We start from the raw sequence: 22,086 nt of genomic DNA on the forward strand, positions 1-22,086 counted from the left end.
CAGATGTGAAATTAATTAACCAATATTTTGAAATACATGTTAGAAAAATATTGGTTAAGAATTTGTATGCATCTTCACTGTGATACTCAATCCCCAGTGTGAATTTCCTTCTGATCACAGTGAATCTACAATTTCATTCACAAAATATAGTACACTGCCCTCCAGAAATTAAGCAACAACAAGAAAATGTGAGGTAAAAGAGAAAACAGTTGGAGAAAAGAGAAGAAGAGTGGTGGGCACGCTGAAAGAAAGCAACGAATGCGTTAGGGATCATATCCCTTATTAGTGTCAGACAACGGTCACTTTCGTTACAAACAAAATATGTACACCCTCCGGCCTTGTGTTTGATTCTATTGGATGATCACCATTTGTTGCTTAATTTATGGAGAGCAGTGTAATAGCAGGTTAAAAATATTAAAAGCCAGAACTGGAAGGAATGTTGGAACATACAACTTGTACCAGCAAAACATCCAACCACTGAATGACTCTGCCAGGGAATTCCATAAACACAATTAAGATGCATAAAGACTTTTTCACTCATTCTTACAATTACTAAGAACTTTGTGGTATCTAAACTCTAATACATTGATATTATATGCAATATCCATGATCCCAATTTGGAACAAAGTTTATAATGCATATCCTGAGACATACAGGTAAGAGTTGGAAACTCCATCAGCACTGCATACAATGTGGGTGTTGAAAATATGGCAGTTCTGATTTTGCAATGTCATCAATTGAACATATCATACACTTGATGTTCATGTGGTATCAGAGCTGTTAAAGTGCCTATATAGATTGAGCCTAATAGTTCAAACTGTTATTATTCCTCATACAAATATAATAAACTTTCAACAACAGTAAAAGTAAACAGTCTTGCACAGCTCACTGATTAGCACTCTCCTTGGAGAAGACTGATCCCAGATTCAATCCACAAAATGGTGGCGTTGACTCAACAATGTGAGGACAACTTGAAGCTGGTTCCAGTATAGAACTGGAACAGCAGCAATGGAACTCAATTTGATTTATTTTACTTCATGTTTCTGTAACGTTTGGCTAATTGTGAAGAGGAGGATGAATGATGATAAGATGAAGTGGATGAAGGGACAATCACAAACACCATGAGACAAGGGATGGAACCCCACAGAGGGTTATACTGATGGTGAAGCCAGTCGCCAGAGCCTAGTAAGTCAGCAACAATGCAGTCCAGGGTGTACTACATGCAAGTGAGGTTGATATTTTTTTTCTTCATAAAAGGTCACTCCTTACACCCTGCAATGGGACTCTATTCACTGACCATGCTTAACCAAACAAAAGGTTGCTTAGAAGACCTTGCCCTCAAAGGATAGTTGCACCATGTAGTTTTAGTGTCTCAGTAAACACATTACAGATAATTCCGCCATCTGTGTCAAAACTTCATAATAAGTTTAATTACTTTGTTGACATTATGATAAAAACATAACAAAGAAATACAAAAAGTTATTGCAAAAATATATATTTAAGTAAATTTACATACTTACATGAAATACCACTGTAAAATATACAAAAAATCAATGGACAGTAGTCCATTCTACACATACATTGTCATTGCTCTTCATATGCTTTCCAAACAAGATCGTAACAATTTGGCTTCCTTTTCCATTTCATCTTCACTTCTCCATTGTTGATCTGTGTCCTTATCATGTTGCTGCAATTCATGATATATGTTATCATTCTGGGGGAAATCTCCTGGTTTCCTAGGCAATACATGCACATGAAGATGCTAAGAAAAAATATTAAAAAATCATGTTATTAAATACTCAAGTACAGTAATGTACAACAAAGCTAACATTCAACATAGAGCTTTAGAAGAATATAATTCCTGTCTGATTAAATGGCCTTAAAAGAAGATTAAAATTAAACCTCATGCCATAACTGACTCATGGCAAAACAAGATACAATGAATTACTGTTACATTTTAAAATGTATATTCTTCAAAGATGAGCAAAAGGTATTTATATATCTAATAATGTAATTTCTCCATAATTGACGTGTTAATATAACTTTCGTTTTTCATGCTTCATTGAAACATTGCATTATACAACTCTCCAAGTTAAAATAAGACACAAAATGTAATCAAATGCAATGTCGATGGGACATGTATAACAATGCATATCGTATAGTGCTTATTTTAAACTAGGGATGAGTGTTGATATGAAGTCTTCACCAACACCAATAATGAACCAATGTACAACTTACCCTCAGTGTATTGAGCAATATATGAGCCTCGATGATGGTGCAGTGGTGTCACTATCACCTTGATATCACGAGGTCCCAGGTTTGATCCCTGATGGAGACTCATTGCACAGTGATTCGGATCCCACTTTAAATTGTAGGCCAGTGATTTATCCACATCCCCCCAAAATTTCCTCGACACCACCTAATTTTTTTCACAAAGGCCCAATTTATGGTCATTTTGTCTCTAAATATAGCCTTACACCCCCCCTAAACATGAACAACACCCTCCCTAATGAAAAATTCTGGTTAAACTCCTGCTGAGTGTAGGCCCAGTCACAATTAGTCTATCTGAGCATAAAGTGGACTTAAAACACACTTTGATCAATACACAATGTATAATTTGTCAGAATTATGGGTGTATGTGCATACAATGGTATTTTCTTTGGAAAAAAGTGTTAAGTGCTCTAGTAAAGTGGATGAACTGATCCCATGCATACAGATATGTTCCAAATATCCTTCTTCAGCATATTGCTGAAAGAGACCCTGTACACCTGAATATGGTTGTGATGTACTTCATCATTCATGTGCCACTTGACACATTTCACCCTTTGCAAACACACAGCGGAAAATGCATTTTCAAGGTATGTATGTATATTTTGAGGAGTTTTTTTTAGATATGATCGATTTAATTTGGTTACGAGTGTTAGATTTAACCCAGGATCGGTCACGCTCGCTGTAATCACATCGCTGGTCGCGGATGAGCTCACCCTTGCTTTTCAGACAAATTTCACCGTATTTTAATTTTCTTAAATTTATTTTTTGTACTTGTAATGATCTGTTGATTATAATCCTCCTTATTCATTACATTTTTGTTTCAAAATATTTATTTGTTTTCAAACAGCGAAGTATACATTGTCAAAGCCAACAAGTCTGAGCGTTAACAAAATGCGCATGTTCCTCCGAGGTATTTCCATCTGATCTCCAGAAATCTGATATGATATAAAATCAATGCGACACCTTTCGAATTTTCTATTAACACGACAAGAACATATAGGTATGAAAGCTCACTAGAAACAGGATAGAACTATTGACTAAATAATGCACAAATGTAAATAAAAAATATATAACATAATCGTTTGTGTGAGAGCTCTAATAATGCCGTTTATGTCATCTCATAAAAATGTGATCAGGTCGCTCGTGAAACTCTAAAAGTCAGCTAGAGAGCATCACAGGCCAATATTTTAAATACGTTAAAATGGCACTTCATTAAAATTTAAAGTGAGTGCGGCGCTCACCTGCGACTGATCGCAGGTTAATGGTGCTAATAACTTTATGTTGTTAGGTTAGGAGTGTTACGATTGATTGGTGCTGTTAGCATTTGCATGGGATTCTTGCCTTTATGAGTGCACATGCAACCAGTTGTTATGAATAAAAGAAAACTGTGAAAGTATTCTGGAATACAATAGGTTTCACTGACACAGGCCATATTATTAATAGAACATTTACAAGTATTTTAGTAACTCACTACGTCTCCTTATTATCAATCACCTTTTTTATTCCCCCTAACATGAAGATATCCTAGTTATTTGTGGTTGTACACCTTGAAAAATCTGAGGCTACATAAAACCCTGAAATCAATACATTTTCAAAAAAAATCAATGTCATTTCAAGGGTGTACACTCTTACTGGCATTGATAACTCTACATATCATCTTGTTTGTGCGGTGTTCTCACATTTTGCTCATTTTTAATGCATATAAATCCACAGTGTACTGATGACAGCCTAATACCCTGGTCAACTGTACTTCTCTCATTGCACACACTTCCCTGTTTCCTACACACACATCATGAGAAACAACTGAAATAGTTTAAACAGTTATACCTGAACTGTTTGGCCTGCATCAGGGCCATCTTGGATTGCAACTGTAGATGACGATGCTTTGTACATTTTCTCTACAACAATTTGTATTTGCTGTACAACATGGAAAAGGTCTGAAACTTCATGTGGATGCAATTCGCAGAGTCTCTTGGCAATTCGAATTGGGGAAACTAAAACATCTGAGATCTTAGGTCAAGGAAATTTCCATTTGAAAAAAGTTGAAAGGATCCAGGTACACAATTTGTCAACCTGTAAACCAAACAATGCCACTTATCTGTTGGAATAATGAAGTTGACCAAAATTATCACCCTTTCCTTATTCTTCCCAAAATGCCTTATATGAATTTAAAAGTGGAAAGTATTTACGAGACATTGTAAAATGTCTATGAAATTAACAGACCTTATAATACAAAAATAAATCTAATTTTTAAGGTGCTATTTTCTCACATGGAGTTAAAAACCCATCCTACCATGCAGTAATGTAAGAGTCCAAGAAATTACGAATTATTAGAGGCATGCATATTTCGTTTTTGACGAAAAAACGAAATTTGAAAAAACATATTGTAGTGTTAATTTTTCATGTTTTTGAAAGGTGTGAGATGCTTTTTGTGACCATATTTTGTCACGAAATAATGCGAAATGAACTGCAAAAAGCGAAATTAACTCTTAAACACGAAATTCAGGGTTTATTCACCGACGCGACACCTTCTGAGGTCTGAATTATCCTGAGAGTTATGCAATTCCCGGAAAATTGATTAATTCTGCTGTTAATATTGGAGAAGCAAAATTAGACCCTTTTACACAGAAATAAACTTAATACTATGATAACTACATAAATGTGCTATTAGAAGTGAAATGTTAATTCTGTGGAATAAGTGTACTTTTTAAATCAAATTTAGGATTATATTCACAATTTTAACACCAATATGTCTTTTTATATACCACTTTTCATCCATTTTTTCACCGCTATAACACCGATATTTTATTTTATTTACCGCTTTTGAACCCGAAATTGACTCCGTTTTTGTACCGAAATTTTGCTTTTTTATTTACCAAAAATATGTGCCTCTACGAATTATTTATTTGAATTGATACTGGCAATTTTCTTTTTTTTTTTAAAAAAAATATATTTACTTTTTAAAATAACATAATTGCCATGCATAATATTCTTAAATATATGAAATACTGCAATGTGTACTGTCTATACCCTAACAAAATTATTGAACTTTTCTAAATGTTACATTCAAATTGAAAATTATTCATTTGATTGCTTTAATTTACTTTGCTTTTTGTGCCACTTTTGGCTAATTTGTGAACATGAGGATGAGTGATGACATGATGAAATTGATGAATAATCACTCATAAACATCCATGCCCAGGCCAGGATCCGAACCTGGGACCCCTGGCGTCACAGCGTGAAATTATTCATTTGGATATTTATGGATATAAAGTACACAATATATGTGTAATTATGGCCTCCATGTGTAAAAAGACAGCATAATTACATAATATATTGCACAATAAGGATGAATTTATCAATATATTTTTCACAGCTGTACCAGATATTCTTTCTCAAATATTGAGTTTTTCTTTATGTATACAGCTTAAGTAGGAACATGAACTAAATAACTGAAACAAATGCAAGTAAAAGCCGATGCAGGATACAATCTTGTACAATTTCTATGCCATGCCCTCTGCAGAAGAAACGTTACCTAAATAAGTTTGAATAACAACACTGATCTGAAAACCAGATATTTACATTTCTCATTCTGGTATACCTACTTTAAACATTATTTTTACATAGAAATGAGGGTTGAAAACATTATATTTTATTTAATCAAATAAATACATTTTCATCTGCTTAAAAAAAGGATACGGCCTGGAACAACACATTTCTTGTTGGTGAAAGCAATGGTAGAATCAGTCCTTGCAATAACAGTACTTCCTTTTATTGAAGCATGTCCAAATGTGAATGTTTCATCATCACCTGGGAAGGTTAACTTGAACGAAGGATCATTCTTACTACTACTCGAATTGTTGCTTGTCACATCAGCATACATATCATATCTTCTGTGGTTCCACACTGGCATGGACCTCCTAACTTTCTTCAGGTAGTCTAGATCAATTTCAGCCATTGCAAAGCCAGTCCCTTCTTTGCACTCTGCAATCACAACTCCCCATGGGTCCACCACCTACAACCAGCAAGTTATAAATTATATTGATTTACCTGAATTAGGTTATTTTATGTCATTTTTCTGCCACTCCTGGCTAATTTCAATGAAGTTATAAATTACAAAGAACAGTTACTGGATTTTTGTACATGGAGTTTCACATTTCTACATCATGTATTGTAATCTATTCATAATAGGACAACCATTTTGAATTGAGCACAAGAAGGGTTCATCCCCCTGCCCCCAACACACACCTGCATGAAAGCACCTTAAGTGGTTGGCTTTCGCTCTTTGTGAAAGTCTCCTTCATCAATTTCATCTGATCACCACTCATCCTCATTCTCTCATTAGCTAAAAGTAGAAGAAAAGCGATGCTAAATAACAAAAATTACAAACACAAAATACTTTTCTATACATCAAAATCTCCACTTCATCAAAAATAAATAATACTTATACACGTACAAAACCCAAAATGCATTATTTATGTATAACAGTTCAAGAGGGTTCCAACTCATCCTAAACAAATTCCAAAAGGGGATTAGAGTTTCAGAAATGTTAAATTAGACTTTTAATACTGTCGTAATCTTATCTAACAATTTATTTACATTTTTATTCTTGCAGTGAACAACAGGAAATATCCTTTTAGAGTGCATGGTAAATATGTGCCTAATATTACAATAATACATAATGATATTTGGAAAAATACAAATACAAAAGTGAGGTACAGCTTACATTAAAGTAACGATTATTTTCAAGTTGCACAGTTTCAACATATTCCAAATTATGTAATTATGTTTCCTTTCAATTGCCTGCACTGGGGAGATATATCTACATAGATGAATTTGACTCCAGCTCAAAAGAAAATAGAAAAAAACAAATGACTATTCTCAGAGCAGGAGTATAAGAGTATGACCTGATGTAATTCAGAACTTTGTGAAAGTGTGTTGATGACACATCGACAGAAAAGAAAAGTATAAATGACTTACCATTGCATGTCCCCATGATGATCTCTTCTTGTTATGAACACCTGTTTGAGCAGCTGCCACAACGTAACTCTGCGTTTCAATGGCACGAGCTCTGAGAATTATCTCCCAATGGGCCTCGCCTGTAGCAAAAGTGAATGCTGACGGAAAAGTTATTATCTCTGCACCCATTTTTGTTAAAGCAAGATTTAATTCAGGAAATCTCATATCATAGCACTATATCCAAAGTTAAGGAAGATTTTGTATTCACTGTACACTAATAAGTAAAATGACTCAATGAACACATTAGAGCTAAAAACAAACATTAAAAAAAAAGAAGTTCCTGTTAAAAGTGTGATTCTTGTGACATATTTTCAAAGCAGTATATATCTGAACAGGTGGCACAACAGCCACAGGCTGAACCTAGTCCTTTAATAAATAATAATTAAATGAATTGAAAAAGAACGAGTGCAACTCAGATACTTCAATCTTTATAAAGTACACGTAATACAAGGTGATTTTTTTAAAACTCATGGTTTTCTTTGTTGTGTAAAATTTGTAAATGAAGTATTATTTCCATGCGGTTTGTGGCAAATGAATAAGGAAGGATGGGAGATTTATTGGAGTATGTTTACCAGTTTATATGCATCCCGGGTAATACTGCCCACGCCTCAACAAAACCAGCAAATATTCACCAGTGTACCTTTCGCGTCTATATGGTCTGGGGGTTTGGATGCAGTGCGGAGGTTTAAGTTAAGTTTTCTCCTGTAGATAGCACCATTGTCATTCTCAACAATAACCAGGAAACTGAGCTGTTATATTGTTGTGCTGGAAAGTTGTGTGCTTTTGCGTAATTGTTGTGCTGAAAAGTTGCGTTATTGTGATCAGGACACACAGTAAGAATGGTGTACTCCTTGCAGGAATGTGTGCTTATCGTGAAAAGTTTTTGGAAAACTGATTCTGTTGTTGCTACGCAAAGGGCATTTAGAAACAAATTTGCCTCACATTCTGCCGCAGACAGGAACACAATATTGTCGCTAGTGAAGAAATTGGAAGAAACAGGATCGCTTCTGAGTGAGACGGGGAAGCATCGGACCCCGTGGGCAGGTGTTGTGGAAGATGTCAGTGCTAGACTCTTGAGGTCGCCCAAGAAATCTCTGTCGTTTGTCACAAGAAACCGGCTATAGCTATTCAACATGTCAAAAGGCAGCGAAAACTGCGAAACTAAGGGTGTACAAAATTACAGCTGATCAATAATTGAAGGATCCAGATAAAGTTAAACGTGTAGATTACTGTAATTGGTTTTTAATGTTTATTGTGTGTAATCCTGATATTCTGAAAATAACGTGGTTTACTGATGAAGCCTTGTTTCATCTCTCTGGGTATGTTAATTCTCAGAATACACGGATATGGGCAGCTGAAAATCCACATAGAGTAATCGAAATCCCGTTACACTCACAGAAAGTTGGGGTATGGTGTGCTGTCTCAGCATCACGTATAGTGGGTCCAATCTTCTTCAATGAAACAGTGAACACAGAGCGGTACAGGGCAATATTCATGGAATTTGTTGAAAGTTTGGACGACATTGAACTCACACAGGGTTATTTTCAACAGGATGGTGCTACATGCCATACATCGCATGACAGTATGGCACTGATTGAAAGTTTCTTTGCGAATAGGGTTATTTCAAAGGAATTGTGGCCTCCAAGGTCTCCAGACTTAACTTCACTTGACTTCTTTCTGTGGGGCTTCCTAAAGGGACGTGTGTACACAAACAACCCTACATCCCTGGAAATGTTGATGCAGAACATTATCACTGAAATTGCGAACATTAGCGCAAAAACACTGTCAGACAGCCCTTAACATGGAACGGCGTGTTCGACTTTGTTTACAGGAAGGAGGTTGACACTTTCAGCACCTTCTTTAAAGGTGAGGTGTTATGTCATACGTCTGTGCCATAATTTTTATGTTTTATTTATGTTTGAGTGAATACAAAAAGAACAACTCATTTTCATTAATTCAGTTTAGCAAAATTCCAATACTTCAATGTTATTGTAGGGTACACTGGTGAATATTTGCTGTTTTTGTTGAGGCGTAGAAATATTACCTGGGATGCATATAAACCAGTAAACATACTCCAATAAATCTCCCATCCTTCCTTATTCATTTGCCACAAACCGCATGGAAATAATACTTCATTTACAAATGTTACACAACAAAGAAAACCATGAGTTTTAAAAAATCACCCTGTATTAATAACATTTCAAAGAACATTTAATTGTTGTGATTAAGGTGTGCAATTTCTTTTTGGAACAAAACATACAAGCAAAATGTCAAGAAACAATCACTATAAAAATTATACATGATGTTACACATACACATATACAAGAAAACTGTGTTCCTTAGTCACATTAGTTATTATTATTATTACTACTACTACTATTATTATTAAAAAGTAAAATCAGAACTACTGAAATGTGCCCTAATCAGAAATCAAACCCAGGAACTCTTGATTAGAAGTGCCTCCCTGACGGTGTAGTGGTAACATTGTCGACTTGTGATCAAGGGGTCCTGGGTTCGATACCTGGTGGAGGCACATAGTGGTTTGGATCCCTCTTTAAACTGTAGGTCCAGCCCCGATTAGCCTTTCTGTGCATAAAGTGGACTTAAAACCACAAATCAATCAATCAATATTGATTAGAAGCTGATAGCATTAACCATGTCATTTTTTAATACACCCATCCTGATACAGTTTTAATTCTTAATTTCTTAAAGTAACTCAAATAGTGGTACATTACTTGAAAAAGTAACCAAATTACAGAAAAATAACTTACAAAAAGAGGGCACAGCTTGGGACAGGACTTTATGTAGTGCTAGGATACCCTACAGGTATTGATATGAAGAAGTACTAGCATGCAGTAGCCACCCATTTCCTAGAAGAAACGCTTCCAAGTTTTGGAGCTTTCCAGGTGCGTGTAACGAGTAGGGAACGGATTTCTAGGTCCATACCTATTTATTTTGCTACATCCCAGACGTATGCTATTTAAAGATCTTTCTTGTACACAGCACCCTTCTACTGAAATTTTATAGGACCTAAAAATGCCTAAAAATCCTATTTTGACTTGGAAAACTCCTTTTAAACATTCGTTTAACTTTAAAAATAACTTTTATTAATAACAAACTTTAATTTCCATCACAAATGTTTGAGACCCTTGAACGAATCCAAGTGGCAAAAGAAGCAATGCAACAGCATGGGGGTGTGCACATTTCTGCCTTCTTCCAGCCTGCATCAAGAAATTGGAAAAATGTGGAACGAAATGTCTGGATGAGGTGTTCTCCCTTGTTATACGCTGTACTCCCCCAGGTAGTTAAAGGGAGCGTAGGTGTAGCATACCAAACAAAAATTTGGGCTGTTTTGGGACAGAATCGTAGTTACAGAATCATTCAGTTAAAACAATCCAGGCCTCCAACAGTGTAAGAGCTCGGGAAGATTTCAAAAATGCCTCCATCTGATTAGCTGTTTCGAGTGCTTGCTGTGACGAGTAGGAAAGGCAACCCTCAATCACGTTGGCTATTTCCCCTATAGTTAGGTGAAGGGGAGAGTTTGCACCGTAAACTACAAAACTACAACTGCCCTAAAGCTCTTTTCCAGTCTTACAGAGGGCACTCTATATGCTGGCAAGGAAAGTGGGGAGCGGGGAAGCGACCAATCCAGTGTGATAAGAAACTACGGAAGCTTGAAGAACGAGGTGTACATAGTAGTTCCTCCCCTCGATGTCATAACTCTTGGCATCACCGCTGTTGTCTGGTTGGTCTGGTGCATATTCCCCACTCCCCACTTCCCTTACCAGCATATAGAGTGCCCGTCGTAACAGTAGAAAACACCTATAGTATACAGGCTGTTCATCAATGAGAGAAGACCACTGTGAACCTGCCGGCAGTTTGAGTTTTGAGGTTGAATTGTTTTAGCACACTTTATGCACTTACAGACTAATTGGGACTAGACCTACAGTTTGAAGTGGGATCCGAACCACTATGTGCCTCCAACGGATATCTAACCTACGACCTCTTCGTTACACGGCGACAATGTTACCACTTCGGGAGAACCAAGCCTGCCTTGAGAATCAGCAGCAGTTGCATTTATGAAGTTTGCTGCAGTGTAGAGAGAAGGTTCTCCATGTACAAGCGCCCATGCACGGACGACTGGAAGAACTTCACCACGGAGAACAATGAAAAGCATGTAGTGGTGCAGTGCTTCAAAATATAAAACTTTACATTGGACAAATTTTATAATCGAAGAATAGTATTCATTACACTAAAAATAGTAACTTTTGTATACAAATTGCATATAAAACCAGTTATTTCGTAAATTATTATTAATTAAAAATTATGCCTATTAATTTATTATAAGCACCTAAACGTCCTAAAATGGAGTTTATAAAGTCCTAAATCCATCTCTTTTAGCACCTAAAAATCCGTTCCCTAGTAATGAGGCGAAGATATTGTCAGACTTCCAAGTGTCCTGGTGGCCCTGTGGAAGCATGTAAGTTTCACAAGTCAAAGGTTCTGGGATCGATTCCCATTTAATTGACCCTACATATTTTCTATTATCTCGAGCAACTATTTAAGCAGATCTCAGGTCAAGAATCACGTAAGAATTACGATGCATATACGAGGCATGTCAGGAAAGTAAAGACACAACGGATATTTATCTTAGGGAAAATATAGAAGGAATAAGTTGAAATGCTGGCAGTAACCTTGATCCTTGCTCATTCTAGCAGTATTCATTCGCAGTGCTATGCCGAGTCTTGTGTGAGTCACACATGCTGGAAATGGTTGTGGCGATAAAAAGCCCGCCAAATGTGAAGTGTGGGCTGTGATGTGGTTTCTGCAGGCAAAAGGTGAATGTAGTCCTGCGGACATTAATCATGACCTTGTGGCAGTTTATGGGAACATTATGAATCATCAAAATGTGATGAAGTCCTGTCGGGCCTTCGCAGGAGGTAAGACAGATATCCATGATGAACACAGGAGCAAGAGCCAGCCATCTGTGATCTCTGATGACCTTCTTCAAGGAATTGAAGGCATAATACCACTTCATTATATTTTAACGATTAAATGAACAAACAAATAAATAAATAAATAGATTCATAATGTTCCCATAAACTGCTGCAATGCGATGATGAATATCAGCTGAACTACATTCGCCTTTTGCCTGGAGAAACCAAATCACTGCCCGCAGATCTCATTTGGTGAGACTTTTTCATCGCCGCAGCCATTTCCAGCATGAGTGACTCACACAAGACTCAGTGTAGCACTGCAAATGAATGCTACTGGAAAGAGTAAGGATCAAGGTTACTGCCAGTGTTGTCCTTACATATTTTCCCTAAGATAAATATCCATTGTATCTTCACTTTCCTGACACGCCTCGTATATTATGTTTTTGAATGTTTCACTTACAGGATAGTTACACTTTCTCCAATTACCTTGTTCTCCCCCCCCCCCCAATTCCAATAGCACATATGCCTCTAATTGTACCTACCCTGCCAGTGATGCCACATTTCATCAATGTAACTAGTTCAAAAATGCTAAAGGAAAGATTTGGAGACAAGTGCACATTAAAAAGTAGTCTTTTACAGAATTAAGATTTGTAGCTCTGAAGTGTCTGTTATAACTATGTAGTGAAAAAAAAAGTGTCATGGTGTTTTTAAAGCTGTTGAAAGGATACAATTTCTAAACCTATTTTCCCAACTGGAGAGTTAACCGGTAGAACCACTTCTGTCCCACTTTTAACAAAGTCTGACTCTTTAAGCCTTACACCCTGTTCTGGAATATCCACATCGAAGAGATGGATTTTTCGATATATTGCTTCAATCTCACCACTGCTGCTTATGAGTATGTGTGAATTTCTAACTTTCTCTTCACTGATCTGAAAGGTAAATTAATTACAATTCATTATATCTGACTTGATGTGAACCTAATTCACATTTCTTCTCACAAGGAGAGTTTAGGAATTTCCTCATCAAGTGAAACTAGCTCCGGTTTAAGTTCTACACCATAATAAAGGAAGTGACAAATAAAATAAGCAACAAATAAATTAGAACATACATCTCTCCTTTATGAGATATTACACTATATCTTCTTGTTTCAAAGTAAGGTTTTCAAATTTAACCTTACCAGGTAAAGTGAAATCTGAACTACTGAAATGTGCTCCAATCAGGAATCAAACCCAGGAACTCTTGATTAGAAGCTGATAGCATTAAGCATGGCACTTTTAAGTACCAGGTAAAATTACTAAATACACATTTCAAAAATTTCAACTAAGAAACTGCATTTTCAAATCTCAGACATATAGTTATTTTCTTTACCTTTAATGTGTAAAATAATAATAATTCCATTCACTTTTTAAAAAGACTATATTCAGAATTTCATTCAATTTACAAAGAATTCGTGGTTAAGTTCTAATGAATATATTATTTATGAACCTTGTTAAAGTGTAGACTGCCATGTTGGTGTTTGCACTATTGTCAAGTGAGTCACTGTCATCAGTTTGTCAGCATTGTAGTGTTTTGATGAAGCAGTTCATAACAGTTTCAGTGATTATTTTAAAAAGTGGTTTACTTACCAGATTTATAAAAGGAGGTGTTCACCTTCGATGCGAACACATTTTTGATACATCTTTATTAAGACACCCACTAAAGTAAACTAAACTTGTGTTTACAGAGGTCTTGAAAGTAGACAGGAGACTGAAGTGATAGGGGTCCTTGCTTTGTATTGTGTGGTCTGTTTATTAGTCTGACAACTGTGAAGTGATGGGGTGCTTGTTACGTATTGTGTTTTTTCTATAGTATTCAACCGCAAAGTGTGTTATGGCAATAGATAAAATAACCAATGGAAGATATGTTCTCCCTTAGTTAAATTCTGTGGTCTTCATCCACTAGCGACATCTAACCATTGGAACACGAGTTATTTGTATCCCACTGTTTATTTTTTCCAGCGCTAGATGGCAGTCTGTTAAAAAACAAGAAACGGGATATAAAATGCAAATTTTTATTCAATTTATCATGCCAAATACACTGATATTTTACCATAAAAGTTATCTTTAACCCACCATTCATTTATTTGTTTAGGGAGTCGGAAAGATATATACATATATATGGATCTGTTGGAAATCAAAATAATTTTTGCTGCTGAGCCGGTTTACAATCTTTCACATGGCAATGAGTTATTTCCACAAATCGTAGTTGACAAACATGAAACAAATAATTGGGACACGGACAAAGACAAGTGAATACAATAATGTTAGAACAAACACGACAGACAACAAATAGACGAATGGGCAGCAATATGAAGATTTTTTTCACCACATGAATCAGGACTTTCGTTTCGCTCCAAGCCGGCAGCAGCTACACTACGAAAGACCATAACAAAAGCAGCTTACACAAAGTAAAGGGGGTCTCTTATCACTAGACCTCGACTTTAGGTTTTTAACCTATAAATTATGGTGTTGGCAATGAAGTAGAACAAAGGCTCACAGCCAAGGCAGTTTCTTTCAAATCACACATCTGACCTCTATCAAGGAGAATACAATGAGAACTGAACATATAAACTAATTTTGAATTTTATTATTTAGCATCGCATTTTTGCCATTTCTGGCTAATTGCAAAGATGAGGATGAGTGATAATATGATGGCACTGATAAACACTCTCAAAGAACATGCATGCTCAGGATGGGATTCAAACATGGGGCCCCTGGCATTATAGCATGCTGTGCTAACAACTTCACCATAGAAGTTGGCAAACCTAAAGACTGAGATACTGCATTTAGAGCAGTCCTAAGTATGAACTATATTGAAATTAGTTTCTCCTCATACAAATGTCTTACCTTTTCATGAAAACCTCCCAAAGAAAGCCACACATTATTATGCTTTGCCAAATCTTTGTACTTTTGGAGAAGTGGACCATCCAAGGTTTCTGCTAAAGACAATGTTTCACGTTTTGATTCTCCTATAAAATCAAAACATTCTGGTAGAAAAATAACCTGAAATGAAATTCTAAATATTAACATTTAACATGAAAGTGGACAACATATTAACTGTTTCTTGTGCTTGAGTTCATAATATAATAATACAAATATGCACTGAAACCACTAAACATTTGGCTACATTAAAGCATTCTTCCTCTTATTTATCTGTATTACCACCACCATCATCATATTATTGTGCATGTGTCTTTTAAAGAATAATCATAAATATCTATATTACAACAGAATTGTGTAGTTAGGTCACACAAGATGTTCCAAACGGGATTGTAAAATTAGCAAAGTTACTTATTCAAGATGGATGTGGTTAATGCGGTTTAAGTATTACCTACGTGAAATTTCATGTTTCTGCGGTGCACAATTGGATAGTTATTTCCGATTCATTTCAAAGGCTCACTGCCTTCATTCACTAAAGGTACGGCATCTGGAGTGGAGATGGTAGCATGTCACTTCTTTGTTAGTTTTCAAGCAAGGCTAGTTGCATTTTTCTCAGATGCAAAGATCAGCTCCCAATAAATTTTTGGTATATTGTTGGTTTTTTTTGGTGTGTGTGTATGCAACTACCATCACACAGGAACTAACAAAGAAGTGACGTTCTACCATCTCCACTGCAGATGCCATACCTTTAGTGAATGAAGGCAGTGAGCCTTTGAAATTAATCGGAAATAACTATCCAATTGTGCACCGCGGAAACATGAAATTTCACATAGGTAAAAGTTACTTGTATATATAAATATGTCATCATCAGCCAGTAACTGTTAATGATTGATTGATCAGTCCCATCTTTATAAAAATGTAATATTATTTATTATTAAAGTCAGAAGACACAAGCATCCATTAATGACATACTCTAAATAACTAAATGTTAAGGGAGCCGACTCCCGTGGCAGAGTGGTTAGCACATCGTGCTACAACGATCAATCAATCAATAAATAAATATTAAGGGAGCTTTCAGACCAAAGCGACAAACTATGAACAACAAGCAGCAAGTGACATGAGGGTTTCACACTGGAGTGACAAGCAGCACCAGTCCCCTCCAGTCTATAAAATGTATTTGGGCTATCAATACACTGACATGGCATGATGCACACTATTGCCCAGTCCAACATGTCACTTCAGTATAAAAGGTAGCATTTATTTCTGAAGAATAATTTCCAACTGGCAAGTGTTGCTTGTGGCTTATTGCTTGTCACATTGGCTGAAAGTTTACATAAATAACACCATGAAAATATTTAAACCTGAATTATTTACCTGTGCTTCCTTTTTAGTTGCAGCTTCTATAAGACTTTTACAGGTGTCAAAATTTTCATCTTTCTTATTTTTCGATGTTAATTGACACACTGCAATCAATCCTTTCATGATGCTGCCTGCAAAATTGTTACTATACAAGCGATACTGGCTGCCTATACAATTGGTGATTCTAGATAATGACCTCATACCTGAAAGAAAACGAATAAAAAAAATCTAAACATATCATGTGGTGGCAGGCACAGTCATGTTTGGCTTGTCTAACAAAAAGGTTAAAAAAAAATTACTAAAAAAATCCAAGATTTCATCACAGTCATCAGCGATGAGAGTCAGTTTAGGTTAGGTTGGGAGAGCAAGGAATTCAATAAACAGGACCGCAGAATAGTCATCCCTTGACAGCTACAGCCTGTGGCATGCCTGTTTGTGGAATACGATCCCCTGCTGATGAGATTGGAATGGTGGTGTTCTTCGATGGCACTGTGGTAATGTTGTTGGCAAGTAATGAAAGTGCCAGGTTTGATACCAACTGCAGGCACAATAGTGATTCAGATCCCACTTTAAACTGTAGCTCCAGTCTCAACCAGCCCTTCAATGCGTAAAGTGAACTTTCAAAAAACAAGTCAAACTCATAGAGACTGGAATGGTGTCCAACGCTCGGTGAATATGTGTGTGTGGTGTTTTTGTGCTGCCTTTTTCAAGGCAAAGTCAAACATGAACAAGTTTTCATCAATAAAATAGTCCTAGAAAATTAAAAGAAAGCTGATAAAATTCATCTAAATGTGAGGTAAAGACGTAAATACTACAGCTTTCAACTGAACTGTACCAAGATCTGCTGTAACAACAGAGGCAAGGCAAGTGATGCTTGCATAGCTTTTTCGGAAGGTCTCTCAGAGTATTTCATGTATTTGTTGCTTTCTGCATGTTCCATGAAAAGATAACATGTTTTCAAAGTCTGAGGCCATGAGTCACTTCACTTAGAATGTTTTTGCACTTCTTTTTCCACTGTGCTGATTACTTGTCCAGGAGATGCAATTCTCTGTTTGCATTTGCCTGGGTCTATGTTTACAGCCTGCCTCTGGTAGACTTGTGTTGTCTTTCCATGTTTTGACTGGTAAGTTGATGCAGGGCTCTGGTCAGCCAAATCACTTATGTCTTCCTGACTGTGGGTGTTTGCTTCCATTTCTCTTTCCTATCTTTTCAAGAATTATGCTTTAATCTTGGAACACATGAAAGAAATACATGAAGCACCATCATTTGCAGTGGAAGAAGAATATTACATTTCTACAATCAAAAAAAAGAACTTGTATTCACATCTGACTGAAGCTCAGGCAGATAACTGAAATTTTCCAAGTAAACTACGGTACTTTATGAAAATTAGGTACACACAGGAGATGTACTATGTAGAAATTTCGGCAAATGAGGCAACGTCGAAGTCTAGTGTTTCAATGGCAACAGATCCCATTGCGGTAGCACTACCAGAGATGATTCCACACAGGTAAAACAGCGACAGCGAAAAATCAGGCAAAGCCAAGCCAGCTTGGTAGCTCATTGGTAAAGCAATGGCATGGTATGCCAGAGACCGAGGTTCGAGCCTGCATTTTTCACTGAAATTTCTACATAGTACAGTACTTTAGTTATGAACCAGCAATTTCTTGCAAATTAATTAAATATTTTCTTAATTTAAATTTCAGAAGTGAGAGAACAACTCATAAATATTTTTATATATTTCCATGGTTGAATTCTTAATAGTGTTCATGGTTGAAGTGGACGAATGTCTGTTTGAGCCTTAGAAACAGGCTGGCAAGTGGGTGCTTTATGTAAATTATCCTAGCCGTGGGAACGACACCCTTCACTTTGAATATTGTATTCAACTTGTACAGAGTAAGCCATTGAAGTGTAGACAGCTGTGTTAGTGTTTGTGCTATGGGCAAGTGAGGCACTCACAGACATTTGCCATTTGTACTTGATACAGAGTCTGAAGAAGACCTTGCTAGAAGGTTGAAACGTTACGTTAGTTTATGTTTTTTTAATAAAATAAATTACTGCCTTGGTCAGCATATTTAGTTTTTCATAATCATGGAAACAAGGCTTAATGGAGTTATAATTGCCATCATCGTAGTATGTCGATGAAGCAAGAGCACAACAGTTTCTGTAATTATTTTAAAAAGTTATTTACTTATCAGATATATAAAAGGAGATGTTCAAACTAGTCACCTTTGAGGCACACACATTTTGATGCATCTTTATTAAGACATGCACTAACGTAAGCTGACAAGGGAGGCTACAAATCAGTTTCTATGGAGGTCACACAACTGGACATGAGACTGTAATGTGATAGGGTGCTTGTTACGTATTGTGTTTTTTTCCAGTTTATACAACCGCAAAGTGTGTTACGGCTTAGCAAATGTTTTCTACTACACAGCATGTATTTATTAATGATTCATGTGTGTAATTCAATCAGCACATGAAGTTCAAAGGTGATTTGAAACAAGATTTCTGGGTGTAAAAATTCCATGTCGTAAATAAATCACTCTTTTAACTAGTTATGAAAACTTACATTCTTGATTCGCAGACAGTCTACAGTGCCGACATAATGGTATGAGCACCTTGCTTGCTGATAGTGCAAACACTGATGTAGCGATCTACACTTCAATGGATCGCTCTGTACAGTCACCTCAGAATGAAGTCCTGCATCTAATCTTATAATGCCGTGCTACGCAGGGCAGTCCTGGCTAGTAAGAAAACATGACCGAGGCCTCATTTCCACCCACACTGGCCACCTGCTTATCACTTGAACATGATTCAAAGAAGACCTTGAATGATCACGATCAACACAACCAACAGGGGGAGGGGGTGTTTAGATTCGCTGATATTCACTGAGAAACATGGACTTCCCTTCAATAGCCGAAGGCATTATGTAGTCGACTTTGCCACCAAAGTTCCCGGGTTCGATTCACGGCCTGCACATGGATGATTTTAGTTCCCTTCGTCAATTTCATCTAATTATTTTTTATCCTGATTGTCGAGTTAGCCAGAAGTGGAAGAAAAGTGAATCTATATAACCAAAAATACAAATACATTAGTTATGTGGTTGCAGATATATTCACATATATAAATTTCATTTTGCGTGTGCCCACCCGTGAATGTGTTCTGATTTTATTCATGCATGCCAGCAACAATGCATCAAGTATAACACCATTTTTTAATTATTTTTTTTTACCTGAAAACAACTTCATGCAAATCTAGTAATTGCGACTGATCTATAGTTAATTACAGGATCATTTCACTGTAATGTCACTATTCTTGGAAAAGAAGCATGGCTTTACAAATGCAACATGGAATGAATCTACGTGTATCTGTGGGAGTTAGGATTTCTATATGATAGTGACAAATGTGTCTATCTGGTGTTTTTGTGTGGTGTGCGTTCGCTCTCACACGTAATCTCTTAGATCAGTTAGTGTCAGTTCGAAAACTGCAACGTGTTGATCTTGTTACAAAAAAATATGTTTATTACAACTAATGTAGGGGAATTAGAGCCAAATCAAGACATCTGAAAATGGACAACGTAATGCATTGCGAAGCCAGAAGTCCCAGGTTCGAACCTTGGTCAGTCATGAACCTTTTGGTGCTAACATCATTTCATCAATTCATCCTTTCTCATCATCAAGATTAACATGGGAGATAGAAAAGCGACGTATAAAATAACAAAAACCTTTGCTGCCTTAGTTGTCTCTTCACGATCTCGTCGTCAAAGGTTCCGGGTTCGAGTGTCAGCTTGGACATAGGTGTGTCCATTGTTAGTGCTCTTTAACAAATCTCACCCAACAATCGTTCATTTTCATCCTTTCGACTGGGCAAGAGTGGCAGAGTGAAGTGACACTAAATAAGTAGAAGACATCTCAAAGCCTGGTCCAAAAGGAAATAGTCGTATTGTGTGTCCGTGTAAATTTTAAATATAATAAAATTTAGGTAAAATAATAATTAGCAACATCCGTGAAGTTAAATCTGGTGTATTAGTATATTACAGAGAGAGAGAGAGACGTAGCTGCGAGTCATAGATGGGCACGAATATTTTGTGGGGGACAGTCATATTTAATATATTCTGAAATATTAGCTACATCTCACATGTATATTTAAAGAAATATTCAACATGTTTCCAGGTTTCTTTTGTCTTTTTGGTTGTAAGTGACAGGGGAGTGTAAATACCATTGCTTCCTCGGATCGCTATCAAATAAATAAATTAGTAGTTAGGCTCACATCTGGCCGGAGATCATAAGACAGAGATGAAAATTCAATTAAACCAAAATGTATGGCATTATCCTGCAATTGGGGGGGGGGGGGGTATTTACAGGCTTGTAAGTGATCGAGGTGCTTTACCTTGTGTAGAAAAATGTATCCTCTAAATGCGTGCACATATTTGCTTGTAATTTGGGCATTGGTTTGCACATGTTAAAGAGTTCCTCACTAGTTATGTGATGTTCTACACACGGAAGTAATTTCGCCTAATGAAATTAATACGAATATATTTTTGCCGGCCTTCAGAGTGGTAAGGATAATGCGTTACAAGACCACAGGTCCCACGTTAGAACCTTGGACAGACATGAATGTATCTTCAAAACAAATCAAACTGAAAACGAATTCAAAAAAATGTTGGAAATTTTAACATAATTCATGGCTCTACAGCCCTGGAAGGGCCTTGGTTTATCTCCCAACTGCCAGTCTCCCTCAGAGGGCTGCACAGCGGCCAGAATCGCTTACTAGGCCCGCTTGGCTGGTCGGGTGGGCGAGTAAAACTATATACCTGAGTTTTGACCCATCAAGCATCGAAAGCCCACGGGTAACTGGAAGGCCTTGCAAGACGAAGCTGGCTTATCTTCAGCGAACGCTCATTCCGGTTTTGCACCGTCTCCAGATACATGAGTCATGCAGTCACCGTTGCCAACTTTTAGATTCTAAAATGGTCAAGGAGCACTTAAAATGTTCATTACTTTTATCAATTTGACATTTATTCCTTGCTAGAAAACATTTGTATCACTCACACCCAGTGGCGGCGATTGGGTTCCAAAACTAGGGGGCCAACGTGCAAAAGTAGGGGGGCAAGGACAGTTTAATTTCCCTTGGTACATGAGGTTAGCATGGTGAAAAAGTGGCAAAAAGTGGGGGGGGGGCAACTGCACTCTCTCGGTCCCGCCCCTAATTGCTGCCACTGCTGTCACCTGTGAGGAGTACGAATCAAGTCTGGCAGAAAGTGCCATCGTAAATATTTTGGAACTTTCTGTAACTGGTAGTGGTTCTACATTATACTTTTGGGGGGGTCCTCCCCTATGGTGCAGTGGTAGTGTCCTCACCTTGTAATCAAGGGGTACCGGGTTCGATACTCGGTGGAAGCACATGGTGGTTCGGATCCCACTTTAAACTATAGGTCCACTCCCGATGTTATTTAGGCAGTAAGACAACTGAAATATCCTTAAATGTACTAAACTTTTTTTTAAAAAAATCAGAAATACAAAGTAAGAATCTTGAAATATAACCTATATATTAATTAATGAGCCCTTCTTTGTTTCCTCATT

At 36.8% G+C, this 22,086-nt stretch overlaps 1 protein-coding gene across 2 annotated transcripts in view; it reads right to left on the bottom strand.

Annotated features, from left to right (window-relative positions):
* Positions 1 to 1,506: 1,506 nt before the first annotated feature.
* Positions 1,507 to 22,086, bottom strand: part of LOC145984349 (nitrilase and fragile histidine triad fusion protein NitFhit-like) — a 30,473-nt gene continuing 9,893 nt past the window's right edge. For both annotated transcript variants that reach the window (XM_083118006.1, XM_083118005.1), the window contains exons 2-8: positions 16,520 to 16,707; positions 15,113 to 15,268; positions 12,956 to 13,156; positions 7,252 to 7,464; positions 5,971 to 6,286; positions 4,099 to 4,274; positions 1,507 to 1,762 (exon numbers count right to left, since the gene is read on the bottom strand). In XM_083118006.1, coding sequence (XP_082974132.1) covers positions 1,595 to 1,762; positions 4,099 to 4,274; positions 5,971 to 6,286; positions 7,252 to 7,464; positions 12,956 to 13,156; positions 15,113 to 15,268; positions 16,520 to 16,705 — 1,416 coding nt within the window. In that variant the 5' untranslated portion in view covers positions 16,706 to 16,707 and the 3' untranslated portion in view covers positions 1,507 to 1,594. The remainder of the gene's footprint in view (positions 1,763 to 4,098; positions 4,275 to 5,970; positions 6,287 to 7,251; positions 7,465 to 12,955; positions 13,157 to 15,112; positions 15,269 to 16,519; positions 16,708 to 22,086) is intronic.

Source organism: Lepisma saccharinum, chromosome 2 (genome assembly GCF_977018435.1).
Source record: "Lepisma saccharinum chromosome 2, izLepSacc3.1, whole genome shotgun sequence".
Lineage (NCBI taxonomy): Eukaryota > Metazoa > Arthropoda > Insecta > Zygentoma > Lepismatidae > Lepisma > Lepisma saccharinum.